The following is a 26,064-nucleotide window of genomic DNA, read 5'->3' on the forward strand; positions in this document are numbered from 1 at the left end:
GTTTGCATTTCTTTGCATATATAAATGAATCTCTCTCCATAGTAGGCCAATAGTAACCCAAATGAATAAATTTCTTAGCCAACAATAATCCACTTGAGTGTGTCCCACAAATACCTGTGTGAACTTCATTAAGAAATTTCTCAGTTTCTTCTTGTTTGAGATATCTCTATAAAGTGCTATCTAGACCTCACTTATATATAAGGTATCAACAATGATACTATAATGGGATGACCGACGGATAAAATTTCTTCTCTAATTGCGGGATAGGTCAGGAGGAAGAATATTCTCTTTTAAGTATTGATAAGTTTTGTTGTATAAGGATTGATCGGTTCCAGATATATGGAAAATCATGTGGGTATTTTGGGATTCAATGGTAGGATACAAGATATCTTCCACCAAGAATTCATAGCGTTGTTGATTCTCCTAATTCTACAAAAGAGATGCTATTGTAGCCATTGGATCTACTGCTTTGTTCTCATTTCTTGAGATTTGAGTGAATGATATTTCTTCAAAATGTTCTTTAAATTCTTCAACCAACTGTTTGTAAGGCATGATATTGTCATCCTTAGTTTGATAACCATCATTTATTTGGTTTATTGTAAGATGTGAATCACCATAAATATTTAATTCCTTAATGTTCCATTCAATAGCCATTTTGAGCCTAATAGTCAATGCTTCACATTCTGCAGTATTGTTTGTGCATGAAAACTATAGTCTATATGATTTTGGAATTGTGTGTCCCTGAGGCGTGATGAACTAAATTCTAGCGCCTGATCCATATTGTGTATAAGAAACATCAAAGTACAACTCCCAAAATTTTGTGTTTAATGTCAGAATGTCTGCATCAGGAAATTGAATGTGCAAAGGTGTGTCATCTTGTAAGGGTGCTTCATCTAATTGATCAACAATGACATGTCCTTTGATAGATTTTTGATCAACATATTCTATATCAAACTCACTTAGTACCATAACCCATTTTGCCAGTTTTCCTGTCAAAGTTGACTTGCTCAGCAAATACTTTAGTGGATCTATTTTTGCTATCAATTTCACAGAATGAGTTAGCATATAATGTTGTAATTTTTGAGTTGCGAATACAACTGCTAGGCATGTCTTCTCAACTGATGTATAGTTCAATTCATAGCCTACAAGTATTCTACTGATGTAATGCATTGCTCTTTCTTTTCCTTCTTCATCATGCTAGGCTAAAAGAGCTCCCAGTGATACATTCGTTGCTGAGATATAAAGAAACAATGGTTTTCCTTTGATTGGCGATACATTAATGGAGGATTCATTATATATTCTTTGATTTGTATAAAAGCCTCTTCACACTTCTGATCCCATTTGAATGGAACATTCTTACGTAAAATATGAGTAAATGGATGACATTTATCTGCTAACTGAGAGACAAATCTTTTGATTGATTGCAATATCCCTTGTAGAGAATGCAATTGACTTATGTTCCTAGGTGACTCCATTTCCATGATGGCTTTGACCTTTTCTAGATCTACTTCAATTTCACGAGCTGATATATTGTACCCAAGAAGTTTTCCAGAGGTTACTCCAAATGCACATTTCTTTGAATTCAATCCTAACTGATATTGTTCAAGCCTATCAAAGATCTTGCCCAAGATGTTCAAATGTTCTTTCCTTGTATGGTATTTTGCAAGTATATCATCTACATAATCTTCCATAAATGTATGCATCATATCATGGAAAATTGTTGTCATGGATCTTTGATAAGTTGCTCTTGCATTCTTAAGCCCAAATGGCATAACATTCCAGTAGTAAGTACCCCATGAACAGGTGAGTGTTGTCTTTTCTTGATCTTCAGGGGCGATTCTTATTTGATTGTACCCCGAGAATCCATCCATTAGTGAAAATATCTAATGTCTTGTTGATAAATCTACAATTATATCAATGTTGGGTAGTGGGAAATCATCTTTGGGACATTCCTTATTCAAATATCTGAAATTAGTGCAAACTCTTATGATTTTATCCAACTTTGCAACTGGCACAATGCTTCAAACCCATTCTAGATAGGAAATAGGTCTTATGAAACCCACATCCAATAGTTTCTTTAACTCTGCTTTTACAAGGAGAGCGATGTGTGGATACATCTTCCTTAGTTTTTGTTTAACTAGTTTTTCTTTTGGATCCACATTGAGATGATGCATGATAAGATTTGGATCAAGTCCTGGCATGTCTGCATAGGACCAAGAAAAATTTATCTATCTTTGTTTGAAGAATTCTATGTATTATTTCCTCTCTTCATCTGATAATGACACAACAGGATGAAGGACCTTGGGATCCTTTGTTGTGCCAATGTTTATTGCTTCTGTTGGCTCTATTAAAATAACATATCTCTCTTGAAAATATGTAGGGAGGATGTCAAACTTCCCATCTTATGGTTCCTCAAAGAGGTTTTCACCATCACGTACGTCCTTTATTTTTCCTCTTGATTGATATAGTGTTGCCATGAAATGGTTTTCAACACTGGGTCTTTTTCCTTGTTTTATTTCAATTTTGCAACGGGAAAGTTTGGCATTCTCCTGACTGCAAGAAGCATTACTCAGATCCCAAGAAATGAGAACAAAGAAGCAGATGCAATGGCTACAATAGCATCTCTTTTATAGAATCGAGAGAATCAACAACGTTATGAATTCCTGGTAGAAGATATCTTGAATCCTACCATTGAATCCCAAAATACCCACATGATTTGCCATATATTTGGGACCGTTCAATCCTTATACAACCCAGCTTATCAATACTTAAAAGAGAATATCCTTCCTCCTAACCTATCCCACAATCAGAGTATAAGTTTTATCCGTCAGTCATCCCGCTATACTATCATTGTTGATACCTTATATAGGCGAGGTCTAGATAGCACTTAATTGAGATGTCTCAAACAAGAACAATCTGAGAAAGTTCTTAACGAAGTTCACACAGTTATTTGTGGCACACACTCAAGTGGATTAATGCTGGCTAAGAAACTTATTCATTTGGGTTACTATTGGCCTTCTATGGAGAGAGATTCATTTATATATATAACTCAATAAGTGATTATTGGTTTAGGAAGATAAGATTTATTGATTTTTCCACTGTTATTGGTGTGTTGTGATAAAGCGTCTCTTTTTTGAAAATCATGTCCTTGCAAAAGTTCTCCATCAAATTCTGTCTCGTAACCATGTAAATAGTGACGAAAACGGTGTAGGAATGTCCTATGTTTAAACAAGATCTTGCGATTGATATACAAGAATCTTATCCTCTTTAGAGTAGCCTTATAACTGGGTTTTCTTTTCTTAAGGAAATATTTAAAAGTCATATAAGCATATGATGGTTTACAAGTTTTCTTGATTCCAATGTGAGTGCAATTCTGATTTTGATATAACCTAGGTTCAAAATAGGAACAATATATCCAAGATAATGAGCAAAGGTTGATATGATTAAGTTTAGTGATAGAGGATTCGATGTATCTTGATGAGAAACTGATATATCGTTGAAATGCTGATTTTTTTGCACTTGAGATTGTTGAATCACTAACTTGTTGTGAATTGTATGCTTATAAAGCCTTTGAAAGTAGCCTATTTGATTGACAAACCTGATTATCGGACTAGTTTGAAGGTCTATGATAGTTTAAAGACAACTCTATTTGAAAAGGGTATCTGAAACTAATTTTGAAATTTTGGTCTGATATGCAGAAATGTCCTCTATCTCTGATGTGAGAAAACATTTGCGCTAACCTTTTTGTCAAAAATGCCAACTTATGGGACAAATGCGCTATTATGTTGCTTGAAAGTGCTGCTCTGTGACACTAAAATCAGAAAACTGTGTTACAAAAGCGTGGTTTTATGCTTAAAAATGATAATTTGTTGATCAAATGCGTGAACCTATGACATAAAAGTGTTGTACTATTGTTTAAATGCATTGTTTTGCACAAAAAATGCGTGGTTTTGTGCAACAAAAGCGTTGTTCTGACTATGTTACAAGGATTTTTCAAATTTTCCAACAAGTTGTCAGATTTTTGCTCATTTCTAGATGATGATTTTTTTTCAAGTTTTTGACCATGTTGAGCATATTATAGATATAAAAGATACAATGTTTGAAAAAAAAAATTCCAAACAAGTATGAATCCTATGGTAGGGTGAGACAATAATTGTTGAATCTCACCTGGGGTTTCCCCTGAGGCTACACTATTCAGAGCGGATATTTAGATACTTGACCCCACGGGCTCCACCCTCAGCACTCACTTCTTCGGGGCATCTAGAAACCAGTTTCCATGAAAACTCCCCATAGAAAACTTCATATCTCTACTAAGAACTGTATGTATGTGAGCTACTTTAGAGGTCCGACTTCCTGCACCAACAATTAGAAGGATTTTGGCAACTAGTACAAGTGGTTTTTAGTAAAGGCTTCTAGTCATGTGGCCATACATGCGACACTCTACACTCTATAAATACAGAAGGTTCCCAACCTATAGAGGTTAGGCTCCATAGTGTTTATGGGGAAACATAGTGTTAGTATGAACTAATCAGCACATGTTGTTTATGACTTTCATCACAAACACAATTTATTTAGAGTGGATAAGAGGGACTCGGTATTAGCCCGTTTCCACTTGGGTCATTCCCCTCTCACTGGCCCCCTCAAGGCAACTCGGGAAGGCAGGCCCTCTAAGATTACACATAAAAGAAAGTAGGTCTGGTTTTATGATCACCGTATGAGGGTGAGAGCATACTTTCCTACTACTTCAACAAGCACGGAAGACAAAAGTTTATTTTAAGCCTTCTAATAATCTATGGGAAACTATTTTAAGGAAAACACTCAAATGCAAGTTGCATGTTGTTGATTTATCCTCCTAGTTAAGCTAGATGAGCAATATATGATGTTTTACTTTCCAAAATACTCCTATTTAACTAGATGTGAATAAATGCATGAAATTTGCTTCAAAAATAACCCTGCACACACAAATGTCAGTAGTTTGCAAAATTTTAAGTCTTGGACATTCAAACCTGCAAAGATTGTTAGTTTTCAGTTTGAAAAAAAATCTAAATTTTAAGCACTGTTAGGACAAAAGCGTTAAAACAACAAAAGCGCTATCCTAATAAGCAAAAGCGCTAACCTAAAAGGCAAAAGTGCTATCCTAGACAACAAAATCCCTAACCTATGCAATGAAAGCGCTATCCTATTGCTTAATTGCATGAATTCATGTTTAAAAATGCTATTTTATTCAAAGCAAATGCTAACCTAAGCAATAAAAATGCTAACCTATCTAACAAAATCACTATCAAATTTCACAAATGTGTGAAATTGATTTACAAAAGCGTTAAACTAGCTCTGCGAGAATAAGATGTGATATTAGAAATATAAGTTCGAGGCCCGAGCCCCACGGTGGGCACCAAAAATGTTGAGGTTAAAGTTGAACTCCAAAGAATTGTCCTGAAACTTGTTAGTCCATCATAAAATATAAAAGTGAAATCTATAGGAAAATTAACTTCAACCAATGAAGTAACATGAAGTAAATGAAACAAACAATATTATACCTTTCATGATTTACACCTCATTGTGTCCTAACTCCACTGTTCCTGGTTGCAGATGATTTGCGCTCAGACAAGCACTGGTAACTTCCAGGATGACATATGAAGAATGGACTAATAGTTAACTAATACTATGATATGCATATGCAAATGATTTAAGCTAACATGAAATTAAGCTATGAAAGAAATTCTAAAATTGCTAATTGCTTCAAACTCAAAGTCACGGATGCAAGATAAAGACTCTTAGAATGACTATATGATTAGCTATTAGTCTATTAGTTTCAAAATGGCTTAGGAGACCTCTTTTTATAGATTTTTGAGTGCATGAGCTTAGGTGGCAGAGATCAACGGTCATGATCGAATCTTGCAAATTGGATGGCTATGAGCAAGAAGTTGAAGGTTGAGAGAAAGGGGGAAGGAGAAGACAAGTGTCACTCATCTCACCTTGACTGAGTTGAAGGCTTGAGAGGATATGGGATAGTTGGATAAGATGTAGGAATGAGAGGACATGTGGACTCAAGTCCTCCTAAGATATAGGGATGTTGGAGAGAATATAGAAGAATGTTAAGAAATATGTGTACGTACACAATATTTCATTTATTGTGGAAGTTGGAGATAAGTGGCTAATAAATGATTTTATTTTCTTGAATTAATTTAGCCACATGATGGATGAGTTGGAAAAGAAAATATGAAGTGGAGATGGAAGGTGAGTTGGAAAAGGGATTAAATAATTTCTATTTAATTAATGAGACTATAGGATAGTAGATAGAGGAATAATTAAATATTAGATATTTAATTAATTGATTAGAAGAAAAGGATATAACGAGTTAATTAATAAAATATTTTAATTAAATTAATTAATAGAAGGACATGAAATGAATGAATTAAATTAATCTTTTCAAATTAACTATTTAATAAAAGAATAATTATTAAATAAATATAAAATATTTATTTAATTGCTCATAGCCAATTTTATGTGTATACACCTACTACACAAGCAAATATTTCTACAACACCTACTAGGGCACCTACCACTCCAAATCCTACTACTCCAACAAGTAATAATAGAAATGAGTCTTCTAATCCAACACTCGCATCACTAAGATCAAGGTCTATAAACAATTCAAAGAAGACACGAAGTTTAAGGGAGATATATGATGAAATACAAGAGGCTGAAAATGATGATTTATGCTCTAATTTTTCATTCTTAACACAAGCTGATCCAATTCATTTTGAATATGCCATTAAACATGGTAAATGGATTGCAGCCATGGATGAAGAAATTCAATCAATATAAAATAATTAAACATGGGATCTAGTAGAGATTCCTAAAGGCAAGGATGTGATTGGAGTTAAATGGGTTTACAAGACAAAGTATAATGCTAATAGAAAAGTAGAGAAGCACAAGGAAAGACTAGTAGCTAAAGGATTCACACAACATCTAAATTTTGCACCAGTGGCAATATTGGATACCATTAGAATGGTCTTATCTATAGCAGGTCAAAACAAATGGAAGGTCTACTGAATGGATGTTAAATCAACATTCTTCAATGACATTTTGGAAGAAGTGTATATAAATCAGCCACTGGGTTATGAACTTTTGTGAGAAGAACATAAGGTATACAAATTGAAAAAGGCCCTATATGGTTTGAAGCAAGCTCCTAGAGCTTGGTACAATAGAATAGATTCTTATTTTGTGAACAATGGGTTTAGTAGTGGCAATGAACCAGCTTTGTATGTCAAAGTGAATGATGAAAGATAAATCTTGATAGTTTGTTTGTATGTAGATGATTTGATATTCATAGACGATATTCCAATTAACTCATTCAAGGCAACAATGGAAACATAATTCGATATGACTATTTTGGGGCTCATGAAATATTTTCTTGGGATAGAGGTAAGTCAAAATGATCAAGGCATTTTTATATGTCAAATTAAATATGCTAATGATTTGTTGAAGAGATTTAAGATGACAAATGTGAATCTAGCCCCTACACCAGTTGCATTAGGTTTAAAACTTAGCAAGGATGACAAAAGTCCAAGTGTTGATGCAACCTTATTCAAAATATTAGTTGGCAGCCTCATGTATATAACCGCCACAAGACCGGATATGTATGGGGTTAGTCTCATTTCTAGATTCATGGACAAACCAAAGGAATCACATTTGAAAGCTGGAAAAAGAGTTTTAAGGTATATTGCTGGAGCAAAGAACTTTGGATCTTTTTATACATCTTTAGATGATTACAAACTAATTGGATATACAGATAGTGACTGGGGAGGTAGCATGCATGATAGAAAAAGCACTTCAAGGTATATCTTCCATCTAGGATAGGGTGCTATCTCTTGGGCATCAAGAAAACAACCAATTGTGACACTCTCATCAGCTAAAGCGGAATTTGTTGCAGCCACATAAACAGCTTGTCAAGCAGTATGGATGAGAAGAGTAATTTCATATTTGAGGCATCCATAAGAAGAACCTACAAAACTTTATTGTGATAATGATTTGGCAATTTCTTTATATAAAAATTATGTCTTTCATAAACAGAGCAAACATATTGATACAAGATATCATTTTATTCAAGAATTGGTGAACAATGGTGACATATATCTTGAGTTTTGCAGGTCCAATGAACAACTAGCAGACATTTTCACAAAGCCAGTTGCAAAAAATGTTTTTGAACATCTCTGGGAAGGAATTGGTATTGCAGATATACATGGCAATGAAGATTAAGGTGGAGTGTTTGCAGACGTGGACTTCCAACACAAAACATTTAATCTTCCTTGCCTTCGAAGCATATCTACACCACCAGCTACATTTATTGTTCTCTTCTCCTTTCTTCTATTCTCTTCGATGTATCTAGACTTTTCCAATACAAGGCATAATCTAGAAGCTTCTCCAGGCCTAGGAAATGGTTTTAATTTTGAAAAGAAATGGGCATACTCTATTTTTTGAGATATGAAGAAGGCATAACTAGTTGTATAGCATTGACAACTCTATAAGAAAAAGGCAATAATATATATAAAAAACTCAGCTTGTTGAATCCTCTAGAGTTCTTTTATTTATGTTTTTGTGTTTATTTCCTCACTTTTACTGTGCAATTCACTACCTTTTGCTTGTCTCTGTTTTTCAACAAAATTTTGTAGGGAAAATTTGTTTGAGAAACAATAAGTCTTTCAGTGTATGATTTGTTATTATAACATAGATTTTTGAAAGATTTTTTTCTCTTATAAAAAATGTTTTTAAGTCCAATTTAACTCGGGTCAAATAATGTATGCTAGAAAAAAGAGCATGGATTTCAGTCCTTGTATTGATCCAACTCAAACCTTTGGATTCTTTTGTGTTTTATTATGGTGTAATTATGTAAGTATAGAAATAAATATTTATACAAAATAAACTTTTTCAGAAAATCATTAGCATTTATTTTCTGATAGCAATAGAAAGGAGAGAAAAATTATTCCAAAATAAATAATAGATGACAAACAAGAAACTTAGATGATAAATAAAAAACTTAAATCTAAACAATTGATTGTAGATTTTAAATTAATTAAAATAAATAATCAACTTGAGGAAATGAATTAATTTTGAACAAATTACAATTAAAATAAAAGATTTACACCAATAAATAACAATGGTCTTCTGATTTGTTATTTGTTATTGAAGGCCTATTTGACCTAAATTTGTTAAGGGTCAGCACCCTTGTTTTGTTGCCTTTCTCTTTTTTACTAGCACCCTTGTTTTGTTTCTTATTTTAATAAAAAACCAAGTAAATATGAAAACTCACACTTGGTATGAAGTGTTTTAAATGTAGAGAAAATTTGGCGATGATGATTGTGATGTCAACAATTTGAAATTTTTTTTGTGGCTCCTCCAATGCAATTGTATTAGATGAACCTTGGTGAATCTTCAAAGTAACAATCAATAAATAAATCTAAATAACAGAAAAAAAATGGTTGGAAAAGAATGGTGGGAATGGTTGAATTATATAGATTGATGGTCAAAAAAATCTTTGTAGAGTTTAGTTTCTTCCTATGAAATTTCTTGGACTCTTGAGTATGACTTGTTTTTTTCTATTTTACAAATGAGGGTTGTTATTGAGCTGAAGCCATAATATGGAAGCATTTGGAATGGAAATATAAGGGAAACTCACATTTTGGAAGCAAATAACATGTGACTAAGAATGAAAAAAACTATTTCAATAGAATGAAAATATTGTAGCAAAAACAAAAATATATTGTGATGATAATGATTTCACCATATGCTTAGAGTGATGAATTCAAACAAATATTTTAGTAAAAACAAAAATATTGTGATGACATTGATTTCACCATATGCTTAGAGTGATAAATTCAAAAAAATATAAAAAGTGTCTTTTTTCAAGCAAAATGGGAGCATGGAGAAATATCAAATGACAAGCAACAAATATTGAAGGTAACTAAAATGTCTTGAAGGGTTAACAAGTAGGGTTTTACCTTGGAGGTACGTGTTAATTACAACATATTAGTTTTTATTTTGTTATGTAGGAGTATTTGAGCTTTTAAATTATCATCAAACATGCCATGGTACTCTTACAAGTAGGGTTTTACCTTGGAGGTACATGTTAATTATCACATATTAGTTTTTATTATGTTATGTAGGAATATTTGAGCTTTTAAATTATCATCAAACATGCCATGCTACTCTTACATTTTTTGGTACATGTAGAGATGACTGTCATCATTGATGCATGAATGTTATATCTATGGAGAAAGAATTTGTAGAGGTGATTAATAGCACCACTACATAATTTAAATGCAAGGGATGGGAATATAGTAGGAACTTGTATGGTTGATGATGAGAACCCAAAGGCAGTAGACATGCAAGAAATAATTATGTATATTGGAAAGGAGAGGCCTCGCTAAAGGTGGCCTCATTTTATAGATGGGAGATGACAACTAGAAATATGGTGACCTTGACATATAAGTAAATTTATGTCATATATGTATATGTATATATATGTATATATATACATATATGTATATGCATATATATATACATATATATACATATACATATATGTATATGCATATATATATACATATATACATATACATATACATATACATATACATATACATATACATATACATATACATATACATATACATATACATATACATATATATATATATACACACACACATATATATATACACACATATATATATATACATATATATATATACATATATATATATATACACATATACATATACATATACATATATATATATACATATACATATATATATATATATATACATATACATATATATATATATATACATATACATATATATATATATATACATATACATATATATATATATACGTGTATATATATATGTATATGTATATTTATATGTATACACACACACACACATATATATATATATCTATATCTATATGTATATATATATATATACACACACACACACACACACACACACGCACGCGCACACACACACACACACACACACACACACACACACACACACACACACACACACACACACACACACACACACACACACACACACACAAGCCTGATCAACCATGTGTTTCATATTACACATCACACACACGCACACACATAATGTGTAATATGCAACACATTGATTGATTGGGTTGGATTGATTTCAAGCACCTTTAAGAAGGTAATGGTAGGTGTTCATTTGGTTTATTATTAATAAAATCTATATGTCAACCTTTTAGCATGTTTTTTTAATCTTATTATCATGTCATAGGATATATTAATGGGTGTATATGTCATGTGTAATATGAAATACATGATTGATTCAGTTGGATTTGTTTCAACCACCATTAAGCAACTAATACTAGGTGTTCCTTTGGTTTATATATAATAAAAGAAATTCTACATGTCAACCATTTTGCATTTCTTTTTTGTACCTTATTAGATGTCATAGGCTACATGCATGGGCATAGTGGTTGAGTTTATGAGATTTGAAGGAGCCTCACTTTGATAGATGTGAGATGGTAACTAAAAACCTAGTGGTCTTATATCTTGTGCATTTATAGACAATGTATGTATGCTAAAGTTATACTACCTGTATAATGTGTAATTCACAATGCAAGTGAGTGATTGGGTAGGATTGATTTCAACCATTTAGGAACAAGTAGAGCTAGTTATTCCTATAGTTCAAATCAAGCAAATGTACATGTTGACTATTGTATATCTTCTAGACTTGTTAGGTAGTCACAAGCTCCATGTATGGAAGTTGTAGTTGTATATACTAAGCTTTAGATGAGACATGTGATACTAAGAGTCACATCATAGGATTTAGAGTGAGTAACATGTGTTAAAGCAAGAGCTAGCATGTATCTTAAGTGAGATTTGTTATGCCCCCACTAGCAAATAGTGCAACCATTTTCAAATAACAAGTATAGAACATTATATAAATATAAACAAATGATCTATAAGAGGGGATCAAACGAATCCAAGGGAATAGGGTAGTCATAGGCTGACCATAGTATAGGCCTAGGACTAGGTCATCCAAGGTCCATTGGTATTATGAGGAGTGAGGAAATATAGGGACCCTTTATACTAAAATAAAATAAAATAGGTCCTATCTATAGGTAAGCCATATAAGATGAAAAAAACTTATAGAATATATTAATTATAAACTTTAAAAGATCACTAATTAGATATATGAACCACCATTATAAGGGTTGGGACAAGTAATTGAATTATAAAAATTAAATAAGATGTCCAAGATTATTAGAAATGACCTAAAATGGAGTGTGTACGTAGGCTTGATCAATTTAGATATTAAAAATACCACCAAAAGGTTCAAAACATGATTTATTGTAAATATTGAGAAATATGAGAAGTTTTTTATGATAGGGGCCTTGCAACAACTCAATCTAGGCACATCAACACCATATGGGGGGTGTTAGGGACCTTCTAAGTTGTTACAGTCCTTTTCAAGTATAACTCTACAATTTTTAGAGATTTTTTGCGATTGCCTATTAGTTTTGAGTGATACCACAATAGTGTTTCCCACTTGTAGGATGGGGCAAAAACTCAATCCAAGGGGTAAAAAGACAATGTACAATATTAAGAAAAATTCCAACTTTTGGATAAGCAATGGCCATCTAAAACACTTTTTCTTAGGTTCAAGGACATTATACCAATAGGTACTAGTAGAATTTTTCCAAATTTTGTTATTGAAATTAAGGTTCCATTTCACATTAACATGCTCAATAATGCTCTATGTGTGAGTGAGAATATTGTACAAACCTTTAACCTTTATGGTGACAAGAGGGGTCCCATCAGACTATTTAATTTTTTGGATGATATCAAATTCATTAAAACTATTAATAGGTTGTTTCAATAGGTTGAGGGATTTAGTCAATGTAGAGTAGGTTCTTTTATTTACGTCACTCAACCCAAATTCTTCCTATAACAATTCCCTTTTTTTTAACTGATTGTTCATGAACAACTTCTCAATAATAGTCACCCCTATTGTTTGCCACTTCTCGGTTAAACATCCTTACAAGTGGGCAAGTTTCTTCCCTTTATGCTCAATATTCCACCAAATCAACCTATACCCACATAATTTGTTGAACCCAACGAAGGACTCAGAAGGTGGGGGGGAATCAGTCTAGATCTTCAACATAGGTTAATTATAAAGAGCATTTAAACATTCTACAACAATACTAAAAACACATCAACCATCAACACATGAACATCAAATTTACATGGAAAACCCAAATACAAAGAAACCATTGTGGGAATTAGACTCAAAATGAATAAAATGATTACAATGTTTTAGGCTTATTGCCAAAGAGAAAAACTGCACCTAATGTACTTGCAAGTCTTAGGCACACTACCTTAGATAAAAAAAAAAGGACTTGCACAATTAAGGAACACTACTTTAGGGAAATATACAAGGTGTTGTTGAAGGACCCGTTATCAATCAACAAAAAAAGAAACAACAGAATTGAAGGGAGAAATATGTCCTTGTCATAAAATTAACCTTGAACATTTGTATCAAGTGACAAACATCAAGGCAAACATCTTTGACAAGTATCACTATCTCAACACACTATCTCATAGAATGTATCACTTTCAAAGCTCTTCACAAATTAAATTTCACATATATGCAGTCTCAAATCTACTTGCACATTATTCACATTCACATCTCATCAGTTCACACATAATCCCATGCATAACTCATACATCCACACTCCTTAAATATAAGATAGATCATTAAAAACCTATTTGAGGGTCAGCCACAACTAGAATAAATATTATTGCACAAAATAAGTCACCAAGACCAAAAATGCTCAAGGCAGTCTACTCTAGTAGAAAGAGGGGACCTAAATACATTACAACACATTCTTCCAAGATGAATCCAATGATCCACACATGCTAACACATCTTCCAAAGCTGCCACCAAATGTAATGTTAATATAGGCAATAAAACTTATCAATCAGTCGGCCAAAAGACATCTTTCAATGCAAATCATTCCACAGAGATCTCCATACACCATGGTGAGACCCATAACAACATTCTAACTCATCCTCCAATACATATCTAGACCAAAAATCATGATCCAAATAAGATAATCCAACTAGACACACCAAACCAAAACATAACTGAATATACCAAAAACAAATCAACATAACTCACTTGCGAAACATAAACACCACCAGAGAAACACACTAAAAATATTGTGCGAACCACATAATCATGTCCACTACACTGCAACATAGGATTTAACATTTTTGGAGGCCACCAAAGAATTTATAGACAATACATCCGCACTACTTAAATATAAGATAGATCATCAAAAATCTAATTGAGGGTCAACCACAACTAGAATAAATATTATTGCACAAAATAAGTCACCAAGACCAAAAATACTCAAGGTAGTCTACTCCAGAAAAAAGAGGGGACCTAAATACATTACAACACATTCTTCCAAGATGAATCCAATGATCCACACATGCTAACACATCTTCCAAAGTTTCCACCAAATGTAATCTAAAGATAGGCAATAAAGCTTATGAATTAGTCGGCCAAAAGACATCTTCCAATGCAAATCATTCCATACGGATCTCGACACACCATGGTGAGACCCATAACAAAATTCTAGCTCATCCTCCAATACATATCTAGACCAAAAATCATGATCCAAATAAGATAATCCAACTGGACACACCAAACACAAATCAACATAACTCACTGGCGAAATAGAAACACCACCAGAGAAACACACTAAAAATATTTTGCGAACCACATAATCATGTCCACTACACCACAACATAAGATTCAACATTTCTAGAGGCCACCAAAGACTTTCTAGACCATAAATTTGCACTTCTTAAATATAAGATAGATCATCAAAAACCTAATTGAGGGCCAACTGCAATAAGAATAAATATTTTTGCACAAAATAAGTCACCAAGACCAAAAATACGCAGGGCAGTCTACTCCAACAGAAAGAGGGGACCTAAATACATTAAAACACATTCTTTCAAGATGAATCCAATGATCCACACATGCTAACACATCTTCCAAAGTTGCCACCAAATGTAATTTGAAGATAGGAAATAAAGCTTATCAATCAATCGGTCAAAAGACATCTTCCAATGCAAATCATTCCACGCAGATTTCCACACACCATGGTGAGACCCATAACAACATTCTAACTCATCCTCCAATACATATATAGACCAAAAATCATGATCCAAATAAGATAGTCCAACTGGACACACCAAACCAAAACATAATTGTTCATATACCAAACACAAATCAACATAACTCACTTGCGAAATAGAAACACCACCAGAGAAACACACTAAAAATATTGTACGAACCACATAATCATGTCCATTACACCACAACATAAGATTCAACATTTCTGGAGGCCACCAAAGACTTTCTAGAATAGTCTGACACACCTCTACTATCAAGGAATAGTAATAATCAACTCTTTCAATCCACAAACTAGAAAACGACTCGAAGCAACATCCATAGAACATAGTATTTTACCATCCAAAGGCATGCAAATCATTTTACTAATGAGACATTAGATATTTTTACCTGCAAAACTCTTTCCTATATATTAAACATTCCACAACCAATATCAAAACATCAATCTCAATTGCAACACCAAACATGAGACAAAGAAACTTGCAACAATACAGGATCAAATCCGAAGAAGAATCCATCTGGACAACTAAGTTTGATATCAATGACAACCGTACAAACTCAGATTTCCAACATACCTTACTATCATCAAAATCGATTGCTTCAACATGATTAATAATTTTCTTACATGTTTCCCATTCCCTCCATATACTATAAAAAACATTGAATCCTAAAAGGGTAGCACAAAGGATAGAGAACAATATATAATGCATATGTATACCTTTCCACTTCCTGACACTTCTAAGGCTAGCATCCTAAATATTTCTCCTAATCAATGCCTTCCAAGGTTCCTATCCTTCCATAGCTTTTATGATCTACTTGGCTGCCAAAGCCACACCTTGCTTCTTTAGATCGTTAAGCCTTAGTCTACCTAGTTCCTTACTAACACAACACCATTCCCAATATACAACATGTCTTTTAGGCTTCCCTCTGTCATCTGACCACAAGAAGTGTCTAATGGACTTATGAATCTTATCAACTTGGTACCATGCAATAAACCATGTTGAAACATAATAAAAAGAGTATGATGATAGTATCTTTTGACACTCCTGAAGTCTACCAACTAGGGATAAGAAATTCCTATTCTAATTGTTCAACTTTCTCTCAATCTTGGAGTACATCTAGTCCCACATTTTAGTAGTGATGGAAATACTAAGAAAAGAATCCCAAGGTACCTCACAATTTTATTTTGTCCCTTCCATTGCCAGCCAAAATCCTCAATCTAATCAAGCTTCTCTTCCGAGCACCCAAGCATGATATAATTGAGTTGAGATACTTTAGAACTAGATGCTTTGGAGAATAATTCAAGCCTATCCACCATATATCCAACATTATCTTTATTTATAGTAGGGAATAATGCAGTGCCATCAACAAATTGTATGTTGAGGAGAGACATAAAGTTAGGTATCCCAATTCCTTGCACTTTGCTCTTAATTAGATCAGATCTAAGAGTGTAAAATAAACCTTTAGAAGAAGTAAAAAATAGAGTAGGAGCAAGCAGTTATCCTTGTCTAATGGATCTACCATGTTAAAATTCCTTTGAAACTTCATCATTTATGTTTATCTATGCATTAGCATCCTTAAAAAGTATTTGAATCATTTTGCAATAAGCATCTGGAAAGCCCATTGTTCTCATAATGATCATGATGAAGGACCACTTAACTCTATCATAGAACTTTTTAAATTCCAAGAGTAGCATTCCCACCTCTTGCCCATTTATCTTAGCCCAATCCAGACTTCCCAGCTTGTGAACAAGTTTTCAAGTATATATCTTCTTCTAATGAAACCTACTTGAGTCTAATTAATAATCTTTGGTAGGATGTTATTTAACCTTTTGGCAAGTATCTTAGCAAGGATTTTGTAGGACATATTAAGCAATGTGATAGGTCTCTAATTATTAATATTGCTTCTATCCTCATCCTTATGAAGCAATTTAATATAGCAGTTTTTTCTAGGCTACTAACGGGTTAAGACAAGGAGATCCCCTGCAACCATTTTTGTTTGTATTAATGACCAAAGTGCTTGGAAGGAATATCAAATACAGAGTTGGATAGGGGGCATGGAAAGGTATTTCTATCAATGGGAATATGGAACCTGTGTCACGTTCGCAGTTTGTGGATGACACAATATTATTTGGAGAAGCTTCAGAAAGAGAAGCTTTGATAATAAAAAATGTGCTAGATGATTATGAGAAATGCTTTGGGTAGATTATGAATAAACAAAAATCGATGATATATTTTTTTAATACAAACAAAAGGACACAATTGAAGATCATGAGCATCTTGGATTATGGTCAAGGCTATTTTCCAATAAAATATTTAGGGGTGCCATTGTTTGTTGGGAGAGTTGACACTAAAATATGGGAAGAGGTGATAAACAAGTTTCAAACAAATAGATCTCTTGGAAAAATAAATGGTTGACTCAAGCCTGAAGATTACAAATGATCAAGTCAGTACTCTTGACTGTCCGAACTTATTTCATGTCTTGCTACAGATTATCTAGCTGGGCGGCTACTGCTCTAGATGGGATGCTGAAAAAATTCATTTGGCAAGGTTATAAAGAGGAGAAAAAAATTCCCTTAATCAATTGGGACACGACATGTTTGTTAAAGGAAGATGGTGGGGCAGGATTGAGAAAAATGAACATTCAAAATTTGGCACTTGGTGCTAAATTAGCTTGGAAAATGTATAAATATCCCAACAAGAAATGGTGCAGATTGATGAAAAATAAGTATCTAGATGTGAATGAGCCTGAAAGAATATTTACTATGGAAAACACCACAGGAGGTTCACCAATTTGGAGATTTATTTGGGAGAGTAGGAAAACAATTACAGAACATCTAACATGGAAGATTGGCGATGGGAAAAAGGCTAAGTTCTAGAGAGATTCTTGGTGTGGGGAGGAGACATTGGCATATGTGATGGAAGATCAAGATTGGGTCAATCAGGTGGAGGTAGAGGTAGGTATGTTTGTGGAAGACTATATTGGGCAATTAGACCCTTAGAAGGAACTGATTACATGGAAAATGGTTGGCTTATGGAACATGGGTAACTATTTGAAACTGGTAGAGATTTTAAAAGGTATGAAGGTTCATATCTCGAATGATTAGGATACACTTATATGAAATTAGGCAAAATCAGGTAACTACAAGGTAAATTTGGGCTATGAATTGCAAAGAAGGAGACAAAAAGAAAATAATTGGCCAACGATCCTATGTTGGGATAAAAGGGTACTCCCAAAAGCTGGTGCATTCTTATGGATTGCGCTTCATGGAAGGATACTAACAAGTGACAGGCTAAAAATAATTGGTATATCGGGGCCTAGTAGATGTTATCTATGCAAGAAAGAGGAAGAAAAAATTGATCACCTCTTATACAGATGCAAATATTCTACTCAATGTTGGGACTGGTTTTTAAGAATGTTGCAGAATCACATGGTTCGTAGTTGTACTTTCAAAGATTTCATATTTGCTTGGCCTATGGGTGGCAAAAACTTGAAGTGGGGTAGCTTGTGGATCACAGGTCCGTCAATGGTCGCATGGCAAATTTGGAAAGAACGAAACAAAAGAGTTTTTAGGGAGGAAGAATTGGATGTTACAATACTCATCAACAGAATCCATGTGACAATTGAAGAAAATGTAAATGCTAAGATATATGGACATAGCTACAGATTATACTCCAAGTGGGATATGGAAATGGAGCAGGTATGGAATTTGAAATAGTTAAGTTACCACATATTGAAGGAAAAATCGACTGGAAGGAAGAACGTTAAATGGAGTCTGCCTCCTCCTGGTTGGAAAAAGCTAAACTTTGATGGTGCTAGCCGTGGCAATCCGGGTTTGTTGGTTTTTGGGGCTGTGGTCAGAGATGAGGAAGGTAGTTTCGTAGGGGCTATATGTAGGCCTTTAGGAATCATTTCCAACAATGTGGCAAAAATTACTGCGTTAGAGGAGGGCTTAAATGGTTTATCGCTAACAAATAATCAAAAGTTGTTCTCGAAGGGGACTCTCAAATTATACTTAATGGTGTTAACAAAAAAAAAAATTACCAATTGGAGGCTTAATGCATGGATCTCGAGAATAGACCAGCTTATTCAAAAGTTAGAAGACTATCAGGTAAAACACATATATCATGAAGGAAATCATGCGGTGGACTTCCTTGCTAACCAGGGCATAATCATATCTCGTACTAAGGCCATATCGGTGGCAGATTAGGTGTACAAGGATCTGAGTTATTTTCTGGAAGTAGATAGAGATACGATCCCAAGGATGGGGATTGGGTAATCCCAACCGCAGATAGGAACCATTGGGATAAGAGAAATACTCTCTTATCAGCTTCGTTGTTTGAGGGCAAGGTAGGTGTATATACGGCTTCAGTTTGAAGGATTTTTTTTCTAGTTTATCAGGATTTTGGTGGTTGCAGAGATGATGAAAGACTATAATGACACATTGAAACCCGAGTTCAATAGAATCTAATGGACATGGTGGGTCTATATAATGCAAGGGGAGTCAATGTTTTTATGCTCATTGTGGAGGAAGATGGTGCATCAGTTTGGGCTTAGTTGTCTCTGCAGAGAGGCAACACTGGAGGAACAATGTGACCAATTGTTCGAGAGTGACATGGATGGTCTAGAAGTGATCTGTGAAATAGTGGAGGGTGCACTTAGTGAGGATAGGCACTGGTGCGATGGGTAAATCTACAAAATCATTTTGTGTCTACTTGTTGATGTATTACCATCCAAGGAGGCATGTATTGAAAAAATCGCTAGATTTGTCAGGGAGGTAGATGTAGATGTCGTGGGAGGTGTGGTCATGGAGGTGGAAGAGGAATGGGCCAGCATTCTGGGTCCCTTTTTTAACCCAGCGGTTTTTTTGTGGGATGTTGAATGCTCAGATTCAGAGGATGAGGAACATGTTGCTGTAGTGGTCCTCAAAGCCAAGAAGGAGGAGTTCATGAATAATGCCTAGGAAGTGTTTCGAGTGGGTGTCAAAAATGATGACATGGACCCCTTCAGGCGGATGATGCGGTCAGAGGTGGGTTGGCTATCGAAGGGCAGTATTGATTAGGTGGCGATGATCGGGTCTCAGGTTGCTACCATCTTGAGACTTTTATAGTCTGGCCTGTGTAGTGTCTTGTTGTAACAGTTTATGCTCTAGTTTTTTGTATGTAGGGAGTTTTTCTGTCAGTAGGACTGTGACTTTAATATCTTTTCATATATAATATAGGGAGCTATCCCCATCAAAGATAGCACTTGATTAAAAAAAAACAAAAAAATACCAACACTAAAAAATTGAACCTTAACCCCAATCATAACCCTAAACCATATGAAACCATAACCCTAACCTTAAACCAAAATGAATCCTTACCCTAACTTTAAACCAAATATAATTCTAACCCTTAAATAAATTATTAATCCCAAAACTAACACTAAAATAAATTAAATCCTATTCCAAATATTGAATTCTAAGGTCCCAAACTAGATTAAACCCTAATCCTAAATCTAATTGAATATTCTACCAAATTAAATTGTCAAATATCATAATAAGTATAACTTTTTATACCTTAAATTAAACTAAATCAAATTATTAATATACTTTTTATAAAAACTTAAATTTAAACAAATCAAATTAATTAAATAACATAATTTAACAAAGTTTAATAATTAAAATAAATAAATTAAATTAAACTAAATCAAATAGATTAAATTAAACTAAATTAAATTAAATTAAATTAATTATCTTAAATTACATAAATTAAAACATTTTAATACTATAATATTATATAAATAGTAAACTTAATTTAGTATTTTATTCTAAATCAAATTGAATACTAAACCTTAATCTAATTTAAGATTAAACCAAACTAAACATTAACAAAAAACCAAATTGAGCCATAAACAAACCCATAACAAAATTTTAAACCACAACTCTAACCTTGCACCAAATTGATAGTTTGACTCTAAACCAAATTGTACCATAATATTAACACTATATCAATTAAATCCCAACCATAAACCAAATTTAACCCTAACCCTAAAAATAACCTTAACCATGATAACAATAAACTCAATTCAATTGTAAACAAATTCTATCCTAAACCAAACTCAAGCTTCAACCTATACAAAATTGACCCTAAACCCTAAATCAAAGCTAACTATTGACCAAATTAAATCTCAACCCTTGGCCTAATTAAACACTAAAGTAGATTGAACCCTAATCTTAAATAAACACTAAACTAGAGTGAACCCTAAGCCTATATGAACATTAAACTAGATTGAAGTGTAACACTAAATGAAATTGTACCCTAACCTTAATACTAAATCAAATTGAACACTAACCATGAATGCTCACATTAAAGTTATATTACAATTAATTTATCAATAGCTACTATTATATTAGCACTAAAGTTTTCATAAAATTAGTATTAAAATTTAATAATGGCTACATTTCAATTTTAATTTTGATTTAACTAATTTTTTTTATATATATTAAGATAATTTTATTTAAGTTAAAATATCACAATTATAAAAAAAATTATTCTTTAAAATTTATTTAAATAATTAATTAGAAATAAATTATTAAACTTATAAATATAAATTTATTTATTTAAATTGTTTTCTTTTGTCATTGCGGATGCTAGATTAATTTAAGAAATTGGTATTACAAATGATTAATATGCTCCTTAGTTACAATTGTACCGCCTTTCGGATAAACACCGGTGTGAAAGTTTGACGTGTAAGCCTCTCTTTTGTTTACTCCATTTATATGTACTAGTTTGATTGAATTCTTCTATTACCTGTTAATTCATTTTAACTAATTAATACAATATAATTTGTTAATCTCTTCTATTTGCTAGTTTGATTGAATTCTTCTATTATCTATTGATTCATTATAATTAATTAATACAATATAAATTGTTAATCTCTTTTATTTACTAATTGTTTGCTCAATTATTATTACAAATCTACAAATTAATACTCGTCACTAATGACACTTATTTTATTTTATTTTTGTCTTTCAATACCCTATTTTGATTTTACCTTAATCGAATGTCTTGCTAAAGAAATTGTGTTCTCCTTTTCGAGTTTCAGCAATTTGTGTGAAGAGATCGTGTCCTGTGTGAAGAGAGAAATAAAAAGGAGGATACCGTAACATGTTGCCACATATCCAGTTGGACTGGATGAAATTGTCTAAGATTTCGAAAAGAGCTTCGGAGAGCCATTGAAGAAGAGGGTGAAGATAGTAGGGATCTTTGGACTCGGCGGCTCTGGCAAGACCATTCTGGCAAAAAAAAATCTTCAACACGAATCGTTCAGCCTACAATGCATCTTGTTTCCTCTATGATGTCAGAGAATCGGATGCCAAAGATAAATTGCACATCTTGCAGAGTAAGCTTCTGAAAGATCTCTTTAACAGAGAGGAGGAATTTCAACATATTGATGAAGGAACTCAATTGCTAAAGGATAGTTTGGGAAGGGCAGGGTCTGACGAGCGTTTTCTCATAATCCTAGATGATATCGATCATCACGACCAGTTACGTGATTTTTTATTTCAGGATCTTCTCTACCCTGGTAGCTTAGTAATCGTCACAACCCGTGACGAAGGTGTGTTAATGGCTGCACATATCAGTAATCGTTATAAGATGAAAACAATGTATGGTAACCATGCAACAGAGCTCTTCCGTAGACATGCTTTCCGGGGAAACGCTCCAACCTTTCCATGTGGGCAGCTGGTTGAAAAGTTCGTGGAATTCTGTGGAGGTTTACCTCTCTCACTTAAAGTGCTGGGTACCCATGTTTGTGGAAGGGATGAAAACTATTGGAAGTTAGAATTGGAAAAAGTTGGGAATATCCACCCTAATGAAGTCATGCAATGTCTTAAAATCAGCTTCGACAGTTTGGAGGAGGAGGAGAAACAAATATTTATGGATATTGCGTGTTTCTTTAGTGGCAAATCAAAAGATATGGCTATAAGAATATGGAAGGCGTCCCAGTGGAAGTGGGCTGAACACGCAGTTCAAATCCTGCTAGATAAATGCCTTGTTAAAGTAGAGCATGATGAAAATGAAGCAACATATTCATTTAGGAAGGAAAGAGGAGATGTATTTAGAATCCACGATCATCTCGCGACCTGGGAAGACAAATGGCGGACAAATGCCTTACCCCTCGTCGGTTGGGCGGGCAGAGAGTCTTTCATCTATGGTGTGCTGCTTCTTTGTATTTCTAAAATTGAAATGCTCATTTTCTTATTTATTTATTTAGTATTAACTATGATCCTTGAATGCAGCAAGAAAAAGGATTCCGAAAAATCCTAGAAGAAACAAATGACCGGTGTTACGATAATTTTTGGGATTCCTCACTCAGTTCCAGAATTGAATATTTTATAGGAAATTCAAATAACTGTTCTGGCACATCATCTATGCCCTCTTGTGGCTTGGGGTTGATCAGGCACGATGGGAAAGAATTCCTTCATGGATTCCTTTGACACAGTTGCAGTATTTAGGTGTTTGTAGGCTTCAAGAAATGTGGAGGATTCCCTCAGGGCAACTCGATACTCAGGTTTTTCCCCCCTTTTTTTTTGTTTCTTCTTGGTTGCAAATTATATCTCTCTTCAAAGTAGAGTATGCATTTCACGGCATGAGTTTGGTGAAAATTGATTTACTATTGAGAAGTTATTCATATTTGGAAATTGAATATGAATTCCAGGACAGCTTTCAGTTGAGGTGGCTGATGCTTCACGGTTGTCGTAGACTGCGAAATCTTCCAGCTTTAATGAAAATGTTAAATCATTTGGAAGAATTAATTATAATTGAGGGAGAATCAAGCATTGAAGGGACGTCTTTGTCAAAATCACTTGCAAAACTCAGCAGTCTTAAAACTTTGAGTTTATTCGGTGTGCCAATAGATGGAGAACTGGTTCTAAGTAATACTAGATGTTCAACTCATTTGGACTCTTCTACAAACAGCTGCATGCATAAACTTGGAATGATATCCTTTACATGGGTATTTTTTTCAAAGTTGGTAATTAGTGGAGAGAAATTTCCCAGCCTTAAATATCTCGAGATTGCAATTACAAATAAACTAGTTGAATGGACTTGAACTGTTAAAGACGCTGGAGATTCTTTTATTGGATTGTTGTTGGAATCTGAAAGCAATATCAGGGTTGTCTTCTCTAACAAGTCTTAAAGACTTGAGCATATATGGATGTTACCAGTTGGAGAGTATAGAAGGTATTCAAGAGTTGGAAGAATTGAGAAGTCTGGTAATTCAGGCATCTCGACATACAGGCGTATTGAATTTCATTTCTGGACTGCAGGTGCGACTTACATTGTCTGTTTTAAAAACTAAATCTTTGCCCTTTTTCATATTTTATTGCTAGTTAATGTTGGTAAAGTTAACTTTCCAAATGTTTCAGAGACTGCCATCAGATTCTACTATTATAAGGGCGGAGGCAGCTGGTGAAGCAGTGGAAAGATTAAATGTAAATCTATTCTCTGACGTGATCGGTGGCCATGCAATCGCTGAGATTAAGAGTAGTAGTGATTATCGTCACAAGTTGGGGGAGATTCGTCGCTCATCCAATGCAATCATTGTTTGCGCCTTCCATATATCGGCAGGTTACGCTTATTTTCTTGAGGATTATTCCCAACTAGAACTTAGTTTTTATTCCCAAGTAGAACAGATAGTAACAGTTGTACACACAGGGCAGCGTAATCTTAAAGTAAGCAAGCCTGGAGAAGCTGAAATACTTAAAGGGTTTGTGGCTACCGTGGATAGAGGCGAAGAAGAATCGAAAGCCTTAAGTGTGTTCAGAATCATTGTTGATCGTTTATACCTACAGAGTATGCGCTCAACCATTAACTATTGCTAACTGACTAGTTTTATGCAAACTTCCTAATAGCTTAAAATATTTTATGCAACCCTCATTGATAGGTTTATATTAATGTGTTACAATGAAAAGAAGTTTAAGTTTATTGAACATTTTCTTATTTTTATTATAGCATGTTTCAAATTCTTTTGCATGTCTTATTCTTAGAATAGTATGTCAACATATTCTGTATATTCATTATTTTCTTTATATATCTTGATTCGACAAAACAGCAAGGGTTGTGAAGAACTTGAAAAGACACAGAACCAAATAAAACAGAGAAAACAGAGCACTATAACAGCAAAGAAACAGAGACAAAGAACAAAATTATTTTACACAGAAAATTCTTGTATTTATTCATGCAATTCTGATGACATCTTGCCTCTATAATGAGGTTTTTTTCTGTTTAATAGAATTCAAAACATAAAATCTTTATATAGAGAAAATGATCGCAAAGGAAAAGATTAGATCTGCATTCTTGTATAATGCATTATTCACCGAGCTTGACTAGGAGGATAAACTATTGTCTATGCATGCAACATGGAAATTAACTAGAGATTCGACAGTGGAAACTAAATGTTATATAACTCAGCCACGAATTGCAGCATGACGATGACGGTGAATCAAACTGAAGATTGTAACGGAACTGCATGTTCCCTTAAATTTATTGAAGCAGCACCAGTTGCGAACATACTCCCCCTTGATGTTGAGACTCACAATAAGATCTTGAAACTTTAACGAACTCCCCCTTAATTTTGACCATGAAACTTTAACGAACTCCCCCTTAATTTTGACCATGAATGCTTCTGCACTCAATTTCAAATTGTGTTTGATCATTTCTTCTGTTCACAAGTCAACATTTAGGCTTATACAACCTTTTCAATATATTTGCTAACTTTTGCCAACAGATCCATCGATCCAACCATAATCAATCTGCATACAACCTTTCGT

General features: G+C 33.7%; 1 protein-coding gene across 1 annotated transcript; it reads left to right on the forward strand.

Annotated features, from left to right (window-relative positions):
* Nucleotides 1-18,666: 18,666 nt before the first annotated feature.
* LOC131034323 (putative disease resistance protein At4g11170) lies at nucleotides 18,667-25,116 on the forward strand. The gene is made up of 6 exons (XM_059217350.1): nucleotides 18,667-18,951; nucleotides 22,634-23,347; nucleotides 23,694-23,804; nucleotides 23,952-24,248; nucleotides 24,355-24,561; nucleotides 24,661-25,116. The coding sequence occupies exons 1-6, from the start codon at nucleotides 18,667-18,669 to the stop codon at nucleotides 25,114-25,116; spliced, it is 2,070 nt and encodes a 689-aa protein (XP_059073333.1).
* Nucleotides 25,117-26,064: the final 948 nt, after the last annotated feature.

This window comes from Cryptomeria japonica, chromosome 3, assembly GCF_030272615.1.
Source record: "Cryptomeria japonica chromosome 3, Sugi_1.0, whole genome shotgun sequence".
In the NCBI taxonomy this organism is placed as follows: domain Eukaryota; kingdom Viridiplantae; phylum Streptophyta; class Pinopsida; order Cupressales; family Cupressaceae; genus Cryptomeria; species Cryptomeria japonica.

Bases quoted from the DNA above. Each gene is read 5' to 3' on its own strand.
- LOC131034323 (XM_059217350.1), top strand. From the start codon at position 18,667: ATGTTGCAGAATCACATGGTTCGTAGTTGTACTTTCAAAGATTTCATA. The intron at 18,952-22,633 runs GTATGGAATTTG...CACATCTTGCAG, and splicing joins GGGATATGGAAATGGAGCAG to AGTAAGCTTCTGAAAGATCT. The intron at 23,348-23,693 runs GTATTTAGAATC...GGGGTTGATCAG, and splicing joins TTAGGAAGGAAAGAGGAGAT to GCACGATGGGAAAGAATTCC.